The sequence below is a fragment of the Lissotriton vulgaris genome, chromosome 2_1 (genome assembly GCF_964263255.1).
Source record: "Lissotriton vulgaris chromosome 2_1, aLisVul1.2, whole genome shotgun sequence".
Lineage (NCBI taxonomy): Eukaryota > Metazoa > Chordata > Amphibia > Caudata > Salamandridae > Lissotriton > Lissotriton vulgaris.
Window position 1 is genome coordinate 373388035 of NC_141687.1, and position 25833 is coordinate 373413867.

General features: G+C 48.2%; 1 protein-coding gene across 2 annotated transcripts in view; it reads left to right on the forward strand.

Moving 5' to 3' along the window:
- SMG6 (SMG6 nonsense mediated mRNA decay factor) overlaps positions 1–25833 on the forward strand; it is a 1283123-nt gene that overhangs the window by 1216983 nt on the left and 40307 nt on the right. For both annotated transcript variants that reach the window (XM_086955188.1, XM_086955187.1), the window contains exon 18: positions 3073–3154. In XM_086955188.1, the coding sequence (XP_086811314.1) occupies positions 3073–3154 (82 nt within the window). The remainder of the gene's footprint in view (positions 1–3072; positions 3155–25833) is intronic.

Consider the following 25833-nt stretch of genomic DNA (forward strand, 5'->3'; position numbering starts at 1 on the left):
CCACCACTCTATTGTACTCTGCACTCTACACTACTCTACTGTCTCCCACTCTACTCAACTGCAGTCTACGCCTTTCTACACCACTACTCTCAATGACACTACTCTCAATGACACTCTACTCTCCAATACTGCACTCCACTACAGCTCTACACTCCTCTAGTCTACACCACTGCACTCTATTCCCCTGCATGTTATGTCACTACACTCTGCTCTGCACCAATCTACTCTACACCACTCTCCTCAGCAGCACTCAACTTTATGCCACTACAGCATGCACAACTCTACGCCACTGCACTCTATGCCAGTCTACTCTGCACCTCTCTGACAATGCACAGTACTCTACACCATGCAATGCCATTGTACTCTAGGCCACTATACTCTACACCTCTGCACCACAGCACTCCATACCATTGTTTTCTACACCACTGTACTCTTAAGCTTCTCTACTCGTCACTGCACCACTCTAATCTTTGCCACTACATTCTACGATGCTGTATTCTATGACACTGCACTCCACACCCCTCTACTCTGCACTACTCATGTACGCCAATGCACTCTAAAACGCTCTATTCCACTAAACTCCATGACACTCCACTTCACAACTCTCTACGGCCCTCCCCTCCACACAGTACCACTCTACCCCACCACACACAATACCTTTCTACTTTGCACCACTCCATGCCTCTCTACTGTACTCAGCACCACTCTACTCTGTCAATGCACTCACCACCACTTTACTCTTAACCATTGAACATTTTGCCACTGCACCCTGCATCACTCCAGTCTAGGCCACTCCACTCTTCACCGCTCCACTCAGTGCCACTCTACTCTATGCCACTGCACTCTGCTCTGTAGCACTGCACCCCTCTCTACTCTGCACCACTCTATTCTGTGCTGATGCAAACTACATCTCTCTACTCTGCACCGCTGCACTCTACACACTGCACTTTAGGCCACTCCACTGTACTCTGCACCACTCCACTCTATGTTACTCTACTCTGCAACACTGCACTCTATTATACTTAACGGCACGCCACTGCACTCTACGCCAATACACTCCATGCCAATGCAGTCTACTCTGTACCATGCCACGCCATTGCACTTGGAACCACTCTAATGTACTCTGTACCACTGCACTGTATACCACGCTATGCCACTGCACTCTACCCTGCACCACTAGATTCTGTGCCACATAACTGTACTCTAAACCATTCTACACCACTGCACTCTACTCTGTCACTCCACTATGCTTTACTACGCTTATGCTCTACGTCACTACACTCTATACTGCAGCGTTGCACTCTACTCTGCACCACTCTAGTCTATGCCACTGCACTCTACGCCAGTGCACTATACACCACTCTACTCAAAACAAATGCACTTACAGCCATGCATTCTAAGCCACTGTACTCCACACCATTGCAATCTACACCACTCTGTTCTGCACCACTGTGCTCTGTACCACTTCTCTCAACGTCACTCTACTCTATGCCAATGCACTATACACCACTCTGCTCTACACAACTGCAATCTGTGACATTCAACTCCTCACCACTGCTCTCTATGCCACTGCACTCTTCTGATGATATGCCAATGCACTCTACACAGCTACACTTTACGCCACTCTGCTCTGCATCACTCCACTCTGTACCACAGTACTTTATGCCACTCTACTGTTCAGTACTCCACTCTGCTCTGCACAATCTACACCACTGCACTCTTCTTGCTACTCTACTCTTCTCTGAACTGTCACTGTACTCTATGCCACTGTACTCTACTCTGTAGCACTCTAATCTACATGACTGCATTGTACGATGCTGCACTGTATGTATCCCTCTGCACTCTATGCTACTCTACTCTGCACCACTTTATTCTGCGCCATACTCTGTACCATTCCACTCTGCGCTAATGAACTCCACACCACTCTACTTAACAACGCTCTACACAAGTCGACTACTCCAGTTCACTGTACTGGATGCCACGATACGCGACACCACTCTGTGCCTCTTCACTACACAGCACTCAACAGCACTCCATGCCACTATACCCAACTCAGCACAATGTCACTCCTCTCTATGCCGCCCCACATCCCTGCACTGTACACCATTCTGCTCTACACCACTGCACTCTTCGCCACTGCACTCTACACAACTCCAGTCTAGGCCCCTTCGCTGTACCCTTCACCACTCTACTGTATGCCACTGCACTGTAATCCACTACACTCTACTCTGCACTACTCCACTCTGTGCCTCTCTACTCTATGCCTCTCTACTATATTCCTCTCTACTCTATTCTGCACCACTCTATCTGTCCCACTGCACTCTACAACAGTCCGCTGTAGGCCACTGAACTCTACATCACTGCACTCAACGCCAATACACTCTACGTTAATGCACTCTGTACCACTCTGCACCACTACACTATGTCACTCTATTCTTTGCCACTGTATGCTAACCTGCACCACTCCATTCTACCCAACTTGAGTCTACTCTGCACCACTCTACGCCACTGCACCCTACTCCACTCTGCACCATTCCACTCTAATCCACTCTACGCTGCACAACTGCACTCTACTCTGCAAGACTCTACTTTGTACCACTGCACTGTATGGCACTCTACTTCATTCTATGCCATGATACTATGCCCCTCTACTCCACTCGGCCCCTTTACTCTACCCTGCCTCTCTACGACACTCCACTCTTTTCCATGCCACGAGAATTCACTCTACTTCATACCACACTCCTCTACGCTGCAAATCTTTAGCAATGCTGAACAGCAGCCACGCTGGTGTACATACAACATGGCTAAACGACATTTGCAAAGCCAATAGCTCTGGTGCAGGCGAGACCTTTTGGCTTCGCCAATGCTTGTTCTGTAAAGTAGACCAAGTTGGACCACCAGTACTGGAGGTAGAATTATGTGTGAATCAAAATTTCTATCTTGGGTGGAGCGACAGTGATGGAATACGAGAGTTGTCACCTGGAGGGTAGGGCAGTACCCCTTTTGTGTTCCGAATCTTCTGTACATGATGTATGAGACTTTACAGTTTGAAAGTTGACCTTTTCATTGCAGGGAAACAATGATGATCTGATTCTCTCCTGCTGCCTGCACTACTGCCAGGATCGGGCCAAAGACTTCATGCCGGCCAAGAAAGGTACTGGTGAAGAGCACACTAACTTCAAGGGGAAACTCTGCCCTTTTCTACTCTAATACTTCACGCCATGCTCAACTTTCTTACTGCAGTACTTTTCTGTCCTGCTGCACCCAGTTTCTCCTCCCGTACCCGGACACACACTGCTGAACCATACCTCAACATGTGATGCAGCTACCACCACTGTGCATCAGCCCCACAGATACCAAGACTACAAGTGCCATATCGATGGTTGTCTTCAACATTGAACATAACTAGAATGTCCCATCACCGCCACAGTTATTCACTGGCAGTTCCTCCGCTTAGGCGGAGGAGCGTCTCCTCACTGCTCATAGAGCAATTAAAAGGGAAAAAAGAAAATGATAATAACAAGGTTATTATCGGTCTATTTTTGGTTGCTGCAGGCTGGGTTAGGGCAGGGCGGGGGCTCAGGGTGGGAGGAGGCGAGGACTGTGCACTCTAAGTGCCCATGACTGCTTGGCTGCGGTTTTCAGACGGCCAAGCAGCCATGCGCACTTTGCATATTGCCCACCAGGCTGTAATGGCTGATTCACGGCTCTCAGACCAATCACAGCGCTACATTGCAGCGTTGTGATTGGCTCAGGTAAGCCTGTATGCCAGGTGCTTCCTGCAGCTTCTTCCGGAGCAGAGAAGTGGAGGAGAAATGTGGCAGTCGGAAAAGGTAAGTGTTTTTGTTTTTATATTCCCCCCCATACCGTTCCCTACCAGCTGCCACTGAAGTTATTTGGAAGATGTTCAGTGCTGTGCGATAATTCTAACAGGCTGAATTATTTGCATTAAATCACTTGATTGTGCCATTTCTCCACATCAACACACAGTGCTGTTATTGAAACAGAATTCGGAATATTTACTAGCAATACTGTGCAATAAAGGCTATGGTACACAAGCTGAGACGCATCTTCTCCCTACACAGACATCTATCTTTCCAGAAAGCCCTTTGTACATAACTATCGTTTGTGACACTGATCTTGCTCAAAGAACTTTTCAGTCACTACTCTAGAAATCCCACTCCAGGTTGAACACATTCTCAGGCCTCTTCCTGAAAGGCCAAAGAATGTGACATTTTCTGTCTCCTGTGCAGGGACACCTAGCAACAGGGGGCAGCTCGCACCTCATCACTCTTGCATAGCATCTCATACTTTTGCATTCACTGCAGCACCAACATCTAGCCCACCAAAATTATTACTCTAAACTGAACTCTCACATTGTCCCCTGCCATCATGCCTGAACTCTACCTGCCAAATCCCAGCCCTAATTCGCATAATCCTCCTGCATAGGCCCCGTCACCACAACACCAGTGGGCTACCAATTGGCAAACACATTGTTGTTAGTACCACATTTCTACATTTTCACCTGAGGCTTGTCAAACTCCTACAACTATATTTCCATTAGGCCGGTGGCGGTGAACTTCACTCCGTTTGCGGAGTTTTTGCGGCAGAGTTTTTTCCCTGATCGATCGCGAGCTGCCGCTCAGGTAGAATTTCTACCCGAGCAGCAGGAATACCTGCCCAAACTGCAGTTCGCACTGCACTCCGCCACTTGTGGAATTTCGCGGAGATGTCTTGTAACTTCACAGCGTTCCATGTTGCAAAAATCCGCAAACTACGCCCAAGCCTAATTCCATTACAAGAGCATTTTCGAAAGACAACTTGTGTGTATAACATACTCTGCATATTTTGCTTCGACATTCGCTGATCAATTTAGGCAAACTCCTTTGAACTCATTGTGCAGTCTCACTGACCAAGCTCCAACATATATTAAGATCGCTTAATACAAGTGTTGCTGCCCAAAACTTGGTAGTTAGCAACCGCTACATGGCCACATCAGTGGCTGGTACATTCTTTACAAATGCTAATAACATAACCTTCTTTATCATGGCATATTTACTGAATTGATTAAGAGCATAAAATAATACCTCATGTATGTGGAAACCTTGCACAATTTGAAGGGGATTTTTTTTAACTTAAATGCCTATTTAATGGCATAATTTTATGATAGTCAATTACACTGAGACAATTGAGGTTGTGGTCTTCATGTTTCTAGCTTCTTTTAATTTTTCCCTTATAAATTGAGAGCAAGTTATTAGATAGACAGCACATCCTTACATACAGAAGAAACTGAATAGTGACTTTAAGCCCCCAGTTTGACCTTGTTATGCAATAGGACACAGTTTTTGTTTTGACCAACAATATTGGGTTGAATGCACCTTACCCTGAACAGTAGGGTGTGCACTTTATTTATTTATTTATTTTTATATTTTTTTATTTGTTTATTGGTAGCTTATATCTGAAAGAAGCAGGTTAGTATTAGATTCCTAACCTTAGAATATCCACAGGCGTCAGACTGGATCCGGACGTTTTTGCTTAGCAGTACCCTTGCCCGTCGGCAGGCGTCGTCTGCGGCTCCGCGTCCCTCGTCGGCGAAGTGGTACCTTAGTCACTTTTTGACTAACTTTTTTTGAGATCTTTTTGATCATTTCCCGGGTCTTTGACTCCGATCGGTGCCGATAGGGATGCCAGGTTTTAAGCCTTTCGGGGACTGCGACCGACTGATGTCGGTCACCGACCCTCACCTTCAGTGCCTCCACTGCCTCGGCGTCGATCATGACGACAAGACCTGCTCCGACTATCAGGACTTGACCTCGAATGCTAGGCGGGAGCGGTCCCGCAAGCGGCTCGAGCTCCGACAGTCGGCCCCGCGCGAGAGGTCCCAGTCCGGACGGAGGTCGAGGGACCGGTCGCGGGGGCGGAGCCATCATAGCTCCGGGAGTCGACATCACTCCTCCGGGTCGAAGTCGTCGTCAGGTAAGCACAAGAAGTCGAAGAGACGTCATCGCTCTTCCGACTCCCCGCGACGCGGCCGGGGGTTCGGGTGACACCGCCCACGCGGCTCCGTCGGAGTCGCGGGCGTCGCGACCTGCCCCATACCCTCCGGTCCCTGGACAGCAAGCGACGCCGGAGGAGATGAGGAGATCGAGCGTTTCCTCATGGCCATGAGGTCCCTCTCTCCTCCGACAGGTTCCGCGGCGCCTTCGGGCCCAGCGGACCCGTCTGGGGGCCCTAGCGGGTCGGGTGCTTCGGCCCGACGCCACCGGGTGCTTTGGCCCCGGCGCCGCAGGGCCCCACTGGATCCGCTTCTGGATCTGGATCGTCGCCGGTCGACTTGACGACCTCACCGGCGCCGGTTCCACAGGTGTTACCTCCGGCGCCCTCCTCGGGCGGCACCGTCCCCAATACCTCCCTCGACCCGGTTCCGGCGCAGCGGCGCCGCTCTCGACGCCGCTTGGGGAGTTTTACTTCAATGAACCTGCCCCGTCCTTTGACAACCCTGAATATCAGGAGATGGGTGAAGAGGAGGGGTCTGAGGACCCTCTGACACGTAAGTGTCAGTCCTAGGAGGACTGTACAGGTGGACTTGGGGATGCCAGTGGTCTGGACACTTTGCCAGACACCGGTTTTGTCCCCCCCCCCCCCCCCCCCCCCCCCCCCCCACCCTGGCTACGGAGGTGTGGGCAACCTTCAGTGTGGTGTTGACGCGGGCAGCCAAGGCCTTGGGCCTTGAGCTCCCCGTCGCGGCCGTGAGGACGTACCTCCTCACTGAGGTCCTTAAACCGCAGTCAAGCTCAACAGAGCCTCTGCTGCCGTTTAATGAGGCCTTGACAGACGTTCTTTTGGGCACTTGACCAGACCGCACTCCCATTGGCTCCGCCTGATCGGGAATCCAAGAGGTATGAGAATTATGGAAAGAAAATATTCTCCTCCCTTAGTTTGGGATTGCGGTCTTCCAACACCGCATGCCTCTTGGGCCGTTACACCCATTCCCTGTGGGACACGGTCGCAGACGTGCTGCCACAATGCCCGGCGGAGGTCAAGGCTAAACTCACCCAAGCCCTTGCGGAGGGTCGAGATGCGGCACGTTTCTCCATCCGGTGTGGGCTGGATACCGCCGACTCACTGGGCAGAGCGATGGCAACGACGGTGGCGATTCGTCGCCACGCCTCGTTGAGGTCCGCCAACTTTTCGGCCGATGTCCAGAATACCCTCATGGACATGCCGTTTGATGGCCGTCACCTGTTTGGCGAAAAGGCAGACCATGCGCTTGAGCGCTTTAAGGACTCCAGGGCTACGGCCAAGACCTTGGGCCTCTCGGCCCTGCGCCAGCAAACTGCTGCTTTCGCTCCTTTCGTGGCCAAGGAAGGGGCGCCCCCACAGCAGACTAACATCCAACGTGGTGGCGGCCGTGGAAATCGCCGTGGAGGCGGTCGGGGACAACGGCGAGGCCAGTCCACACCTTCCCCCACAGCATCCACCTCAAAACCCTCCTAGTCCGTGCTTTCAAGTTCAAGCCCACGGGACGCCAGTGGGGGGCCAGGGTTCGCCATCACCACTCCCACTGGCGCACTGTCACATCGGACAGGTGGGTGCTGCAAATCGTCCGAAGGGGCTACTCCCTCCCCTTCAAGACGACCCCTCAAGCCATGCCACCGCAATACCACCGAATATCGGGGGATCATCTGCGGCTTCTGCAGGAGGAAGTTACGTCCCTCCTGGCCAAGGGGGCCATCGAGCTCGTTCCTGGGCCTGAAGTAGGGTGTGGTTGCTACTCCCACTACTTTCTGGTACCCAAGAAGGGCAAAGGGGGCCTACGCCCTATCTTGGACCTGCGGAACGACAAAATGCTGACACTGGCTCAGGTCTTAGCTGCCCTGGACCCAGGAGACTGGTAGGTAGCGTTGGACTTGCAGGAAGCTTATTTTCACATCCCCGTCCTGCCGGCGTTACCTGCGGTTCACGGTAGGCCACGAGCACTTTCAGTTTACTGTGCTCCCCTTCGGCCTTACTAGCGCCCCACGGGTGTTCACGAAAGTGATGGCGGTGGTCGCAGCTCATCTGCGCAGGTTAGGGGTTTCAGTCTTCCCCTACCTCGAAGACTGGTTGTTGAAGGCAGGCTCGCCCCAGACAGTCGTCAGACCTCCTGCACCAGCTGGGGTTCTCCATCAATGTGCCCAAGTCACACCTGTACCCCTCTCAGAAGCTCCTCTTCATCGGAGCGGTTCTCGACTCGGCGCAGTTTCGGGTATACCCCCCTGAACAGTGGGTTCGGGATATACAGGCTCTGATTCCGATCTTTCAGCCTTTATCCCGAGTCTCGTCAGGTTGACGCTGTGGCTTCTGGGGCTGATGGCCTCCTGCATCCTTCTAGTGCATCACGCCCGTTGGCGGATGTGGGCTCTGCAGTGGGACCTGAAGTTTCAGTGGGCCCAGCATCAGGGCAACCTTTCCCACCATGTCCTGATCTCGGAGGGCACTGCGAGACAGCTGCAGTGGTGGCTCACGGACTGCGATTGGGTCAGCGGCAGATCCCTCTCCCTTCCCCAACCGGAGCACGTAGTTGTGACAGACGCGTCCCTCCAGGGCTGTGGAGGCCACATGGGAGAGGTGGAGATCAGAGGCCTCTGGTCTCCGGCGGAGTCCCGGCTCCGTATCAACCTTTTGGAGCTGCGGGCGATTCATCTAGCACTGAAGGCATTCCTCCCCTCTGTCCGGGGGAGTGTAGTGCAAGTGTTCACGGACAACACCACCGCCATGTGGTACTGCAACAAACAGGGCGGGGCGGGGTCGTGGACCATCTGCCAGGAGGCTCTGCGCCTCTGGCAGTGGCTAGAACATCAGGGCGTGACCCTGGTGGTTCAACACCTGGCAGGTTCTCTGAACGCCAGGGCGGACGTACTCAGCCGCCGGTGCATGATGGATCACGAATGGCGTCTGAACTCGGACGTGGCGCAAGGCCTCGTTCTGCAGTGAGGAGAGCCTTGGTTAGATCTATTCGCCACCGAAGAGAACGCGCAATGTCATCAGTTCTGCGCGTTGGAATTTCCAAGGCGGCACTCGCTCGGAGACTCTTTTCGTCGCGAGTGGACTTGCGGTCTGTTGTACGCCTTTCCGCATATACCACTTCTGCCCAGAGTGCTGAAGAAGATCAAACGCAACCGGGCCCAAGTCATCCTTGTGGCTCCGGACTAGGCACGAAGGTACTGGTATCCCGAGCTAATCAGTATGTCAGTCGATCCCCCGGTTCGTCTGCCTCTTCAGGAGGACCTTCTGTCGCAGCAACAGGGGACGGTCCTCCACCCAAACCTGTCCAGTCTCCACCTCCATGCTTGGAGATTGAGCGGCGACAGTTGAGGCCATTTGACTTGCCTCCTGAAGTCTGTAATATCATTCTGGCAGCCAGGCGTCCATCCACTAAGTCGGTATACGTCTGCAGGTGGAACAGATTTGTGGCATGGTGCACAGCAAAGGCTGTGGATCCTCTCTCTGCCCCTCTTTCTCTCTTCCTTCTTTCTCTTGCCCAGCAGGGCTCTGCTCTGGGCACTATCAAGGGCTACCTTTCTGCCCTTTCGGCCTTTCTGGGGCTGCCTGATCAACCATCTTTGTTCAAGTCCCCTATTGTAACTCGCTTTCTGAAAGGCATCACACACACCTTTCCACCTGTTCCCTTCGTGATGCCTCAGTGGGACTTGAACCTGGTTCTTACTTATCTGATGTGTGCTCCCTTTGAACCACTTCACAACTGTCCTATCCGCCTTCTTACTTTGAAGACTGCTTTCCTGGTTACCATCACCTCTGCCAGGAGAGTGAGTGAGATCCAGGCTCTTTCCTCTAAACCTCCTTTCCTTTCTTTCCATCCGGACAAGGTTGTGTTGCGGACTAGGCCCTCTTTCCTGCCCAAGATTGTCACGGCCTTCCACATAGGGCAGTCCATCACCTTGCCCACCTTCTTTCCGCCTCCACATCCCTCAAAGGAGGAAGAGCGGCTCCACCGTCTGGCCCCAAAACGTGCGCTCTCATTCTATTTGGATCGCACACACCAGTTCCGGGTGGATGACCAACTCTTTGTTGGTTACGTGGGCGCTAAGAAGGGGCGGGCGGTACACAAGCGGACCATCTCTCGGTGGGTCGTCGTGTGTATCAAGGCTTGTAACTCCTTGGCAAGGAAGGAGCCTCCTGTTGGGCTGAGGGCCCATTCCACTCGGGCCACAGCGGCTACCACTGCCCTGGGTCGGGGAGTCCCCTTGCAGGACATTTGTCAGGCAGCTACGTGGGCCTCGCTGCACACGTTCGCAAGACACTACTGCCTGGACAGCCAAGTCCGGAGGGATGGCTTCTTTGGCCGTTCCGTCCTCCAGGACTTTCTGGTGTAATTATTGGTTTGCAGACCCACCACCGGGGTTGGTATTGCTGTGGTATCTATTCTAAGGTAAGGAATCTAATACTAACCCGTTTCTTTCAGATGAACAAGTTACTTACCTTCGGTAACGATATATCTGTAAGAAACAGTAGTTGGTATTAGATTCTCCCCAGGATCAGATTATGTTCCCGGCCTTTCTGTACAATCTGAGAGTGGGTGAAACTCTCCACGCTGGTAGAGGTCTCCAAGCTTCGTGATCCCCACCTGTTTTAGAGTGTGCAGCGCAACCGGCTTCCGTGCTGCAGAAGTGTGCGGATGTGCCGAGAGTGGCAGCTCTGGGGCGTATATGTAATCCAATTTTTCCCTACGTGCCAGTATTCTCCACGCCCACGCCGTGCAGTGTACTTAGTTAATTTCATCCTGTGGGCCGCCTTGCCCACCCAGTGCGCACAAATAATAAAGCCTGATGTCGGGGGCCTCAAATCCTCTGCGCTCAAATGGCTGTACTAAGACCTCCCAGCTGCAGTGTGCCTTCTTGCTGCCCCAAACAAAGGCGAGCAGAGCTGACTGTAGGGTCTGAAAGAGCGCTAGATTCAGACGTATTGGTATATTTATAAATAGGTATAATATCTTAGGGAGTGTTGTCATTTTGATTACTGCTATGCGACCCGCTAATGAAAGCGGCAGCTTAGCCCACCTGGTTGTCTGGTCTGTAATTTTGGACTTAAGGCGACCATAATTTGTGGTGATCACCACATCGGGGTCCCTATGTAACCACACCCCCAGGTACCGAACCGGTACATGCAAGCGGAAAATCGAGGTCTATCTAACGTGTACCTGCCGTTAGCAGAAACACCGTAGATTTTGCCTAATTTATACCCAGACCGAGTTCCCCTCAAACCTAACGTATTCGCGGAGCAATTTCAATAAGTGTATTGCCGGTTTGCGGACGTATAGAATCATATCGTCCGTGTATAGCGACACAATCAGAGGACGTTGTCGGAACCACAATGCCGCTCAAGCATGTTGTTGTCGAAGTATGCAGGCCAGTGGCTCCAGTGCAAGTGCAAAAAGTATGGGAGACAGAGGGCAGCCCTGCCTAGTGCCCCTGTGTATCAGGAAGGCTTCTGGCACCACTCCATTCACTCGTTCATGCGCCTGCGGTGCACAGTACAAGAGACGTATCCATTTAACCCCTTCGATGCTGATGACGAGCTCAGCTCGTCATCACCCACGGGTGTCGTGTGCTGATGACGAGCTGAGCTCGTCATGGGAACAGCAAAATGGCAAAATCCAGCACAGGAGGGGGAAAACGCCTACCAGCCAAGGTGTTAAGAAAGGAGTTAGGCATACCCATTCGTAACAGCACAGTAAACGTGTATTCCCAGTGAATCAAATGCCTTAGCAACATCTAGTAATACCGCCACAGCCTGAAAATCTCATTCAAAGTAATGTAGTGTGGAGAACACCGTGCGCAAGTTGTGCATAGTTGATCTTGCTGGCACACACCTTCATTGGTCCGGTAGCACCAGATTGGGCACCAACAGCTGCAGCCTATCTGCTATCATTTTTGCCAGTATTTTGGTGTCTATATTGATCATTAAGAGTGGTCTATAAGAGTCACATACGTCCGCGTCTTTTCCAGGCTTGAGGAGCATAACGATTAGTGCCTCTCTAAGTTTAGGCGGAAGAGTGCCAGTCTCATACGCCTCCGCAAACACCTCAAGCAATCTTGGGGCCAAGACATCAGCATATGCCTTATATAACTCGCTCTGGAGCCCGTCAAGATCTGCGGCCTTGCCTGTTGGGAGAGCCAGTATAGCAAGTTTGACTTCTTCCTCGTCAAATGGCTGTGTAAGAAATTCTCTCTGACCATTTGATAGCCACCCCAGCGCTATGTCTTCCAAATATAAATTAATCTCCTCCTCTCGTGCCTGCACCCGTCTCCCATATAAATCCGTGTAGAAGTCAAGTACTATGTTACCAATCCCTAGTGTGGTGTAATGTGCCTCGCCTTCTTTGTCCCGCATAGCAGTGATGTGTGTTTGACATCGGGGTGTTGCCAACCTCTGCGCTAGGGACCTACTGGGTCTACCCCCTCTTCGTAGTACCACGCCATGCTTTTTCGTGATCTATGTGCCATCTCCTGAGTGCACTAGGACGCAGCCATCTTGCCGTGCGCCCTCTTGCGTCCCCAGGGTGTGCACTTTCTTACATACATAAGACTAAGTTCAGTGATATTGTTGTGGAAAGTAAAACAATTAATTGTCTTTGAATCACTTCTGGTTCCTTGTCACAGTTTGGGATGGACCTTGGTTTTAGAATCATTTTCTCCACAAACATGTCACTGTCTTTGAAGTACCCTTTCCTGTAACAGTAGTAAATGTAAAGAATACCCACATGTGATGTGTAGTCTATGACTTCCTGGTGAACGAGTTACCTTTGGTAACGTATTATCTGGTAGGGGCAGGTTCTAGCCGCAGATTCATTACTTTAGAATCCTCCCACAGGCGCGAGGGCATCATGCGACTCTGTATCAACATCGTCCACTGGATGTGATGTAGGCGGTGTCATATAATTTCCCCGCCAACGCGCTGATGTCCTTTTCTTCCGTGACCATTTTACGCGCTCAAAACGTAGAGTCACATATATATAAACTGCCTATTGAAACAGAGCGCTAAAATAAAAACACCCTTGTAACAAATAATCAACACATTCTTAATTTTGGACATGAATTTCCATAATGAAATAATTCAGGATGTGAATTTCAATAATAATAGCATTGAGACAAAAGAGGACTTAGTTCGGAAAGCGGGGAGGGTTGTTAAGGAATCTGCGGCTAGATCCTGTCTCTTCCAGATAATGCTTTACCAAAAGTAATAAACTTGTTCATCTGATAGCCACCTAGCATAGATTCCTTACGTTAGAATCAGCCAGAAAAGTCATAAAGACCTTGAAAGCAGCGAAACTTTGATACCCATGATAGTAGGACAATTTTGCCAGATTACCCCATAATATAAAGCTATCAGTGCCCATGATTAGAATCAAACTGCGTGTTCAGTACATGCAAAGCACAGAATAGCAGTCCATGCCATGGAGCAGTACCTCTCCATAGAGAATTCTATCTGAACCAGACCTGCTCTGTAAAACACAGAGAAAGGTCCTTCATGCGTGGAAAGCATAACGAATACTCTATAAATAAGTCAAAGACAACACAAGATAACCTGTGTATGTGTAAATACCCCCAAAGTGTATGTTGGCGTTGAATATCAGATGTTTATTGGTACACATCTCAATGGTACTCATGTATGCATGGTTGTATTTCACCAAAATGCAACCAGCAGCAATAACAACTATTGGCATAGTCCAGACTTTCCCTAGGAAAATCTACTAGAGATAATACCAATACCTCTAGGAGATCTCCAAGATATACATTGACATAGGATCAAAATAAATAATCGTCCTATGTATTGACAAGAGAAAAGTATAACAGGTAGATATAAAAGAAAGCCAACTAATCAGTCAGACAATACTGACACAACAGTATGGAAACCATAGTATAACACCTATGTGTAGCCATTCAACCATCACCGAAATGCAAGTTGCCTGGGACATCATTTCAATAGTAGTATAGGTGGGAGAAGATATAGAGTACAAAAAAGAAACCTTGAAAGCTTAGCGGAAGCCAAGATCAGTATGTGACCTTACTTTATAAATAGAGACCCAACTACAGATGATTCAGAAAGGGTCTCTCATATTTAGACCATCATTTAAAAAAAAGTTTCAATAATAAAAAGAATCTGATGGATTTTGAATATTCCATCTAGAAACAACACTCTGCAAAGTGTGTACTCAAACTACAAGCAATTAGTCAGTTGAATAGTGAAAATAGTTGTCACCTAAAAGAACAGCGATCCTTAAATATAGAAAGAAGGGCATCCAATCGATCTATAAAATAAACATCAATGTTTACATGTCATCTAGGAATCACCCTTCACTAAGTGTGAACCCAACTACAAGCACCTAGCTAGAAGATAAGAATTAAAACCATGTACAAAAAGTAGAGGCTATAAGGTAATTCCCTCTTACCTTCATCAAGAAGAGAATGTACATCAAAGAGGAAAATATCCTTCAGAAAAGAAGGAAAATCTCTAGTTATAACACAAGGCATGAATACACCCCAAAAGAGACACAAATATTAAGTACCTTATAAATAAAAGGAATGAAATAGACCGAGAGGCTAAGTTCTCTGGAGACCTATAAAAACATGACATAAACCCAGTTGAACAACAATTTTGCCCAGGGACATGCACAACTATGCTTACATGAAGGGGTTGAAGAGTCAATCAAATAGCAGTGGGTATAAGATAGAACCTGAACAGCAAAACACAATGTGTCGTAAAGCTCACAAGATGAAAACCCTTTGTTGAGAATGCTTAAAATCTTGCAAAAGTGGAGAACTTTCACAGTCTATTATCTGACTGGAAGACATGTAATTTACCAAGACCAACAAGAGGATCATATAAATAAGCATAATGTGATCTTGAATAACAGAGGAATAATCCGACATAGAGGGTGGAAATCTGCACCCTCAAAAGAGTTTAATAGTGCCGAAGCTGAGCAATCCCAGTTCAGCACATATATGTTGAGAAATGCTATGGTAGTATACAATATATACTCTACATAGAGTAAGGTGCATACCAGAAAGGCATCAACGCTTGAGCTCTTCTTCAGTGTAAAGCAAACTACAAAACTTATTTCTCCAGTATTAGGGTGTCTTACATAGATTCACATGCTTGAATATTCCCTGTCGTCGAAGTGGGAGCCCCACGGTACATAAAATAGCAATAAATCCCCCAAAAATATATATATAAAAACATATCACACAAATTCCAAAACCAGAAATACTTATAAGTACCAGGTTAGCATTAACACATAGGAATACGTAGGAGAAAAGAAAAACGCCTATATAACATATCCATGTCATTATGTTAGTCCAAACTACAGCCAATCAGGCGCAAGCACCCCTCTAGAACCTTCTCCTCAGAGGCTCAGACCCTCTGATTTTCTACCGCACGTCGTATGAAGGGAGTCTCCCTGAGCTGTGCTCAGTTTTCAATTTTTTCCTGGATTTCTTCAGTTTTTAGGTCTCGTAGAGAGACCTATTGCAGTCAAACCAGAAAGCTGAGGATTTGTAGAAGTGCACATGCTTGTGAACGTGCTTCTATCCCCCTGCCTTGCTCTTCAAAGGCTTACCATTTACTCCTGCTTCCCCGCCCACTGCTTCACACTTCACGGCCGCCAGGCCTTGACTCGCATTTCTGCCCAGACCCCCTCCCAGCGCTGCCTTGTTTTCACGGCCGGCCTCCGACCCCACCCTGTCATTGCTTGTTAATTGCACGCTTTCACTTTTAACAATTGCGGCCGTCTCCATACCGCCCAGTCCCGACCTCTTAAGCTTCCATGTTGCTTCCGGACTATAGCGTTAAATAAGCAATGCTTGTTTTTTGTTTTTACAGTGCTTGCTTTTTTTTTTAGTTTCAGCGCATTACAGTGCGCTTTTACTCTTAACAATAGTGGCATTTCCCATCCTGCCCGGTACCGCCGTCTAAACCTTCACGGACTCTTCGATCACTTCCTTGCAGTCTGCCTGCTGAAGTTTCACGCCGTGTGCCAAGCGCTTTGTTTTTTTGTAGAACTTGGCCTTCGGCTTCTGGTACCTCATGGCCTTTATGGCTGATTCCTACTCTGATGTTTTCTGCCACACATGGGCACGGCACAATTTCATTTTAGCAGCCGCGCACCTTCAGTTTCTTTTTTTCCAGCATTGCAGCTTGCTCCTCTTTGTGTCCCGTGTCATTTCGCTGCAGCATCCATGCTTGTGGTTCCCTGATCTTTGGTGTGTCTCACTGTTTCTTGGGTCACTTTATATCACTGTCCCAGCATTAGTGCGCTCTCCTTACCCCCCTCTCGCTCTTGGTGTCTCCTTGAATCTGTGTGCCACACCATTTGTTGTCTGAGCCTTGGCATCAAAGGGTCCGCTCCCACGCCCCATCAGGACCCACCTCCGCTACCCTCCCTCGGTGTCACCTCCCATTTGCAATGCAATCGCGGGCCGCAGCACTCGTGCTTTAGCTGTAAACATCTCAAGTTGCAGCTCGGTGCCGCGATTGCATTCAAATGCTTGTTTCATGTACTTCCTTTCATGTTCCTATTCTTTTTCCCCTTCAGGCAACTTTTCCCTTTCTTCTTTCTTCACCTCTCGTCATCATCTTTCCTTCCCTCGTAGTTCATTCCTTTTCTCCCCTTTCCTTCCCTTCTGAGTTGTCGCATCTCCTCCCATCCTTTCCCTCTGCTTATGAACATCTAAGCTCTTCTTTCCCTCTCTCTCATTTTCCTGTTCCCCTGTGACCTTTCGTTTCGTCCTTCTTCAAGATCATTTCTCCTTTCTTTTCCCCTGAATTCTGCTGTCCTTCTGAACCCCTTCGTCTTTCCACTCGCTCTCTTCCTATTGTCTTTCCTTGAGCTCTCTTTTCTCTTTCCTGTCTCTCTCTCGCTCCTTTCATCGCTCTTTCTTTTCTGTAATCAGCAGCATTCCAACGGGGGCTGCCGCATCCCCCACATATCTGTTGAGAATGCCAAGCAGACAAAGTTCGCTGTGTCTCTAAATATTAAACCACAAAATGTTTACCACACATTTTGGACCAGAAACAGAATGCCTCTTTCTAAATATCTCTAGGTTTTTTTCCAGCCCGGGCTCACACCCGTGTAATGCCAGTCACGGATTGGCTCTGGGTTTCCCCGACCATACATGCCTTCGGCACTGCCCTCTTTTCAGCCTTGTTTCCTTTTCTACCTCCCACCACTCTAACCACTCTCCCCCTCACTCATTTCATTGACATTTTACCTACATTCAGCCCACCTTTTCACCACCTTGCTGTTACCCCCATCACGGGTGTCTCTGCAGCGTGTGTGTGTGTGCGTGCGTGCGTGCGTGTGTGTCTGAAACAGTTTATCTCAGTTGTACACTGGCATGCAAGGACGTGTTTGTATGTGACGACTTGGTTGTATGCGAGTATATCTGAATAGTGTTGAAAACCCATCCCTGCATGTGTGCATTGGAAGAGCGTGTGTGTGTGTGTGTGTCTGGTGTGTATGCATTCAAATATCATTGCGTGTGTATATTCTATGTAATGGGTAAGTGTGTGTTAACCGATGTTGGTGTATGCATTCAAGAATCCATCTGTATGTGTTTTTGTGTATGATGATGATCTTTTTGTGGTGGTGTTATCTGCATTCAAAGACGGAGTTTGGTATTTTTCATTTTAATGTATCTTTTGTTTTGTGTGTGTATCATGCCTTTGTGTAGCATAGACGACGATTTATCTGTTCAATAATGTTATCTCGCCTATATTTATATAGTAGCATGTATCTGAATTTGTGGTCTGTCTTGACTGTCCATTTCTCCAATGCTTTTACATATTGTGTTGACCGGAGTTGATTTTGTGCTATTTGCTGTGTCTAATGCAGTGTGTATTTTATCAGGTACTTTTATCTGGGGCTACGGGAGAAACTGAAAGCCATTAGTCGTCCATTGTGTGAGGTGCCACCCCAGCATCACTCAGCACCACCACATCATCACTCAGCACCACCACAGCATCACTCAGCACCACCACAGCATCACTCAGCACCACCACAGCATCACTCAGCGCCAACCCACCACCACTCAGCACCACCACAGCACCACTCAGCACCACCTCAGCGCCATCCCAGCATCACTCAGCGCCACCCCAGCATCACTCAGCGCCACCCCAGCATCACTCAGCGCCACTCAGCATCACATCTTCACTCAGCGCTACCCCAGCACCACTCAGCACCACCAGAGCACCACTCAGCACCACCACATTATCACTCAGCACTACCACAGCACCACTCAGCACCACCACAGCACCACTCGGCACCACCACAGCATCACTCAGCACCACCACAGCATCACTCAGCACCACCACAGCATCACTCAGCACCACCACAGCATCACTAAGCGCAACCCCAGGTTATAGGTGTCACATTTGCGAATGTTATAACTATTGGCATTGTAAATGACAAAGCTATTTATTTAGCTATTTTCAAAACCAACACATAAATAAAAAAATTGTCATTTACAAGACCAATAGCTCAAACTTTCTTAATGCGAGACCTATTGCATTGCAAATGCTTGTTCTAAGATGTCTTCAAGTAAGAAGTCTTTGTTTCGTCCATGTTCTTCTTGTGGGAAGTTGAGACTCTACTCGGAGGACGCTCACAAGAAGTGTATTTACTGCCTCTATCCAGATCATGAGGTAGGAAAATGTAAAACCTGCAGGACATTTTCAACTAAGACCCTTAAGGGCAGGGAGGAACGTTTTCTCCTACGGTTGCAGAGGTTGAAGGATAAGGATTCACCTCTATCTGATGCAGAAAGCCTTGCGTCAGGTGTGTCCAGAGCTGCATCAAAGCGTAGTAGTGTTCAGGAGTTGCCATCTCCTTTTCTGAAGAAGAAAAAACTTCCTCTCATGAAGGTGCCTGTTGTGTCTCCACCTCCTCCTACTACACCTGCGCCATCGATATCTGACTCTCCGGCACCCTCAGCTCCTTCTGCGCATGCTTCCACTAAAAAACATGCTAAATCGTCGATGGGCTCGTTGACGGTCGTTCCGACGACGAAATCTGCCGTCTCCAGTTCACTGACGACGACAGTGGCGATGACTTGTGCCAGTGGATCGACGACGTCTTCTACATCGACGATGGTCTGTGTCAGTTTTAAGTCAGTCTCGTCGACGATTCCCATCTCATCGTCGACGTCAAAGAAAAAGGACCCATTGACGTCGAAATCCTCGTGGACGCTTGCTGTTAAAAGGCCCTCTTCGTCGACGACTGCTCCGTCGACGACTGCTCCATCGGCGTCAATCCCGCCAACGATCGTCTCGTCGACGGCGGTTCCGTCTACGGCAGCTCCGTCGATGGCTGTGGTCTTGTCGACGGTGAATGTTCGTCGATGTTCTAATTGTCGTCGACATATACATATAGGTGGGTGGGTCGCATGTGAATCTATGAAAGACACCCTAATACTGGAGAAGAACAATTGTTACTTACCTGTAAACAGGTGGTTCTCCAGTATTGGTGTCTTTCATAGATTCACATGCGACCCACCCACCTCCCCTCAGAGGCTCACTTCTCCTCCTAGACTCTTTTGTCACTCCTGTGCTGCGAAAATCTGAGGGCCTGAGCCTCTGAGGAGAAGGTTCTAGAGGGGTGCTTGCACCTGATTGGCTGTAGTTTGGACTAACATAATGACATGGATATGTTATATAGGCGTTTTTCTTTTCTGCTATGTATTCCTATGTGTTAATGCTAACCTGGTACTTATAAGTATTCCTGTTTACAGGTAAGTAACAATTGTTCATATCAGGTATCAGTTAAAAAACCAAACCGAGATAAACCGATAACAAACTTTCATTGTTAGAGCTGAAGGATTAAGAAAGCCACTTATCATGGAATACAACTTCTGCAATCCTAACTGACTGGGATTTAGGAACAGGAAAACACAGGAAAATACTGCAAGGTTATCTAAACAACCATAAACCCCTGCACTAAACAAACACTACACTGTTCGGAAACAGATGAAGTACTTATTGTAACCTAGTCTTGCAGAAACACTAAATTCTACACAGGTCAGAAAGAAGAATCCAACCAAAGTTGTCAAAGACATTTTGGGTGGCTTATCACATCGACCAGCTCTGGAACGCCTTTAAGCGTGTTCACCAAATAAATTAACACCATCAAACAACATATCTTTGAGGCTTTCCTGTACAAGCTCTGTAAACCCAGACTGACAAAGCTATGCATGTCTATGCAGTGCAACTGACAGAGCTATAGACCACTGAATCAGTGGTGTTCATACCATGTTTTATGGTGAATTTCGCCGCTTCTCCGCCATCTTGCACCACCTGCAGGAGCTTACTCCTGGCTTTCTCTGAAAGGAAAGTCCGCCGCTGCGCCACAGAGTCCTATAAAGCATGAGAAAATCTTCCCAAAACACATGCGTGTTGAACAACCTCAATGCCAAACTGATGGAAGAGAATATATTCCTCCCACAATGTTCTAGCCATCTGGGTTCCGATTTGGTAAAACCAAGGGAAGGGCACTAGGCTCTTGTGGTACGATGTCGCAGGAGGCAAAGTGGGTCCCCAGGGGTGGGTCGAATCCTCTGGCCCACAGCCTGATCAACAGGAGCTCCTGACACAGGTTTCGCCCAGGCGCCTTACAAAAGGTCAAACAGAGACTTATTATAAGGGAGTAAAGGCTGCACTCCGGTCACACCTTGATGAAGAACATCCACCAAAGGGTCTGTGGACAGTTCCACTGAGGGAAGCTGGCAGTCCAGGAGAATACAGCTCCCCTCCTTAATACTTTAGCAAAAGAATAACTTTCTTCTGTTGCCATACCATGTGGAGAAACTAAATCTGAAACCGGAGAGGACTCTAGTCCACTAGTTTCCACCAGGTCGGACAGTATTGCCCAAAGGGTTTGGATGCCCTATATTCCCTCCTTCAACTGTCAAACTGTGTATTCTCGTAGGAAAAACAGGAACAAGTTGAATAAGGCTAGATGGACAGTCGCTCAAAGCAGACACTCCATCGGTGCCATTGCAGCATCGTAGCGACGTGTGGAAAGAGTAATGGGATCGGTGTCGACCGGCGTCATTGTATTACTCAACTCAATGCGAAAAATGTGAACCCAGAAGGGTTGTGCACTGAAGCTGCCTTAAATCCAACAACTGATTCGGAGGGACCAACTGTCACCAAGGGCGAACCTGCCAGTGAGGATCCAGTCCAGGGCACCACCTGCCTCCTTGGGGCCAGAAAGTGTACCAGAGTGAGAGTGAGACCCAAAAACGTTATGCAGGGAAAAATATTATTCCCGCATTTTGGCTAGAGTAGCCCGGGCTCCAACATTTTTAGGGATGTGTGGGGTGGATTCCTGTGAACCGAAGGTTGGGAGACTGCGTCAGATATGACATACTTGCCGACCGCTTGCACTTCGGAGCCTCCGCGATGTAGACTGAGGCAGCCCCTCACCTGAACGGCTCTTCGACCGGTCTCTGAACTTCAGCGAGGACTGACGCCGACATAGTTTTATAGATAAATGCACCACTAGAAGTTTCTTCTGATGCTCTCTCAACATCTTTGGCCGAAAACGGTATCAGGAACCGCACTCCTTGGAACCATGGTGTTCTCCAAGGCACAACAAACTGACTGTATGCGGGTCCATGACTGAGATCTGTCTGTCACAAGATCCACAGAGTTTAAACCCAGATGACATCATGTTAGAAATAAGGTCTCTAGTTGGCAATGGTTTTCACCTTTGTCCAAATAGGGACCCTTGCTTCTAGTTAGGGAAAGGGGGATACACTCCTAAAATAACCCCTGCTCACCCACTTGGTAGCTTGGCACGAGCAGACAGGCTTATCGCAGAGGCAGTGTTGTAAAGCATATGTGAATACATACAGTAATACAGTGAAAACACTACAAATGGACACCATACCTATTTAGAAAAATAAGTAATCTTTACTAGACTTGACACAAGACCAAACAACAAAAATGCACAATACAGTATCAAGAATATGACTTTAAAATGGTACATAATAGCTTAGTTCAATGTAGATGGTAAATGCGACGCTTTACTCTCAAAGTACCTTGGATGCGTCACGCAAAACAAACAAAAGGGTTGCTGGGAAGGTGATGTGTCGGTTCCTTACTGCAGCGCAGGGGAGGTGATGCGTCGCTTCCTTACCGGAGAGGATGTGATGAGTTGGTTTCTTACTGTGATCCGGTGCGATGTGACATGATGGCGCCTTGATGCGATGCGACAATCTGGTGCGATGCGACAAAATGGCATCTTTAATGCGTTGTGACAACATGGGTGCGATGTGTGCACGCGAAATGGATGAACTTTAGAGCCGCGACACGCTTCTCTGGTGATGTAATGGCGACCTCTGCGGTGGCGGCGTGCTTCTACAGTGATGTGATGGCGAACAGCGGGGGCGCGCTTCTTCGGCAATACAGTGGCAAATGCTGCGGCAGAGACACGCTTCTTCCTCTTTGTGTTGAGCTTTCAGCAACCCGCAGTCGTTAGAGGTCCCCAAAACAACAGCAAGCACCTCTATGCAGGTAGAATTCCCAGCAAGGGAACTCAGGGGGAGCTGGTGGTGAAGTCTTTGTGTCCTTGAGACTTCAGAACAGGAGGCAAGCTCAGCTTCAAACCCTTGGAGATCTTCCTCAGCATAGTAAAAGTACACACCAAGTTCCTTTTCTCCTTTCCTTGGTAATAAGTAACCACTGCAGGCCAACCCCAAACATCAAACAGACAGGGGCAATCTTCTCCTTCAGCTTCCTTGGCTTCTCTCCTTGGCAGAGGATTCATCTTGATTCCCAGAAGTAATCTAAAGTTCTGGGCCCCAATATTTATACTGCAAAATCATTTGTCCTCTGAAGGCAGAGAGTGTCTGTGCCCAGACAAAACCAGTTCTGTCCTCCCTGGTGCAGCTTCCTGGCAGGAGGTGGAGACAGCATTGTTGAAAGCAGACCAGGCCCAGGTAGCTGAAAGGACATCTCCTCCCCCAACTCGCTATTCTATGAAGGCTCATACAAGTGAAAGGAAATCTCCTCCCCTACTCTCTATTCAATGCAGGTTCTATTCAGCCCAGCCTTGACCCTCAGACTGCTGGAGCCAATGACCCCCCCCCCGCACCCCCCCCCCCCCCCCCCCCCCACCCCCCTGTCACTCACAACCCAGACATGGAATACACAAACCTATCAGAGGCATGCTGGAGGTTAGGCAAGGCAAGAAAATACCTGCTTTCTAAAAGTGGTATTTTCAAACACAGATTGTAAAAATCACCCTCACTAAAAGAAGTATTTTAACAATCTAAATTCAGGCATACTAAACGTGAATTTCTACCTTGTTCCCTGGGCCTGTTAAGATTATAAGATGCTATAAATAACTGCCCATTCTGGCCTATGCGAACAGGTAGCCTTGCAATAGTGAAAAATGAAATTGGATGTAATTCACTTACAGGACATGCCACACACATCAGGGCATGTCCTACCTTTCACATACAATGCACCCTACCCACAGGGGTACCTTGGGCTACTTTAGGGGTGACTAACATGCAGAAAAGAGAAGGTTTAGGGACTGGCAAGTGGGTGCACTTGCCAAGTCGACATGGCAGTCACAGACTGCACACAGGCTCTGCAATGGCAGGCCCGAGCCATATTTTACAAGCTAATTCTGTGGGTGGCACAATCAGTGCTCTAAGCCCACCAGCAGTATCTGATGTACAGGCCCTGGGCACACATGGTGCACGGTACTAGGTTCTGACAAGTAAATCAAATAACCAATCATGGAGTCTTTAATCCATTACAACAATTTACAATAGGGCGCACTTGCACTTTGGCACTCAATAGCAGTAGCAAAGTGCCCAAAGCATCTAGACCAGCAAAAATATAGGAGGTAACAGCAAAAAATGGAAGGGAGATGCACGCTAATGGTGCCAGGTCTAACACATCACAAAAAAGCACACCGTTTTCTTGAAAAAACATTGAGATGGGCCTGAAAAATGGCCTCCTAATTCCTCTGGGTCTGGGTTGCAAGCCCAGAAAAGAAGGAACTGACTTCAGCGTGTCAGCAGCAGGATTATATGGACTCTGTTGACATTACATCCAGTGGACGATATTGATACAGAGTCACACAAAGCCCTCTGCCGACGATGGGTTGTACTGGGGGAAAGTATTTCCAGATCCAGTCTGCGTCTAGATGTCTCTATCAGATACCACGCTACACAACAGTTCTCAGTGGCTCATGTGAAGTCTAGGAGGACAAGTAGAGATTAGGAAGGAATTGGACTAAGAGGTAAGAAATATTCAGCTCTTTTAATAACCCTCTTCCAGTCGCTTTGAGACCACGGTAAAGCTAGAGAAACCACTTTGGTTTATCCACTTGAAAGTTCAAAAAAAAATGATATGAACATCAGTCGTGCCACTATTAATATTCCTGATAGGCACAGACAGGCATAACTTTGAAGAAATAATCTCTCAGTACATTCACTGTCATTGATGTAGAAGCAGTCATTGTCAAGGTCTTTAATATCAATGCAGACCTCTGCCCAATCAGCGTGGATTCACGCAGTCCAGGCAAGGCTGATTGCCTCGGTCAAGAATATGAAAGTCTTGGCATGTGCTGTAAAATATATCGAAGTCAAGCTGGTCTGCTCATTCAACCCTGAAAAGAGGTATTTTTATTTGGCCCTTTAAGGCGCATCGTCATGGAACAGGTCCACGGTTCAAAGCATACACTGAGAATATCCCTGGCCAAAAGGAAAACGATGCCTCCACCATGTGAAAGTTAAGGGTATAACCCACTCCACCTACAATACATGGACAATATTTTCTTTGTCAACGCATACCTCAGTAACCTTTACAAGAAGGCAGAGAACATCAAAAAGAGACACCAGAATTATAATGCAGAAAGCATCCACCTACATCTCGGTTGAAATCACTCTAAAGAATAACTCATGTTCAAGGCATCCTAACTTTTTCAGAAATTCCAAAGATAGGATCAGCAAAGCCCAACATCATGGTCAAGGTTCCTCAGACCTCTTTTTTATTTTTTTAGACTCAACATACATCATCTGCAGGACCCCTAATGCCATTTGTCCCACAAATCCTCAATGTGACCATTTACATCTTTCCAATTCCCGCCACATTGAAGACTCCCCACCAAACACAGATTGAACATTTCTGAAAACATGCCTGCCTGAATCAGTTTTACAGTCATCAGTCAGGAAGCACTACCAGGCAACCACAGCATCCTCTTTCCCTCTGGTCCAGGAGAGCCAAAAAATATCCGTAGTACTTCTGCTACAGTAAAGAAGACAACAATCAGTTAGGTGATGAAAGGATTGCTAGAATTCATCTCATCTACTGGCGATTGCCCATGCCGAACTCCAGTCCATAATTTTTTGCACATTATGCAACTTTACACCAAGTCCTGTGTTATGTCACTGCTCCAACACGGAGATTAGATAAGTGTCAAAGAAGTACTATTTTCACATTCCATTCACGCAACAGCACAAAAATTGCTAGGATTCCAAGTGCTGATGGGGCATTTTCATCATCAGGATGGCATTACCAGGTGTCACAAACTAGATACCGATTTCTACATGTAGTATGCTCTTGCCCCAATATATAGCAATACTGGAAGGAGGTCACAACCTCTGTTTCTCAGATGATCGCTACCTGAGCTGCAATGTACCTCGCATTGTGTTATTGAGCTGGGTCAAATGAATTCCCTTGGCGCATCTTAAAATTGTAGCATTGGCTTTATTGTTTGCAACCCACAAGAAATGACTAGCGTTGACTTAATGTAATGAG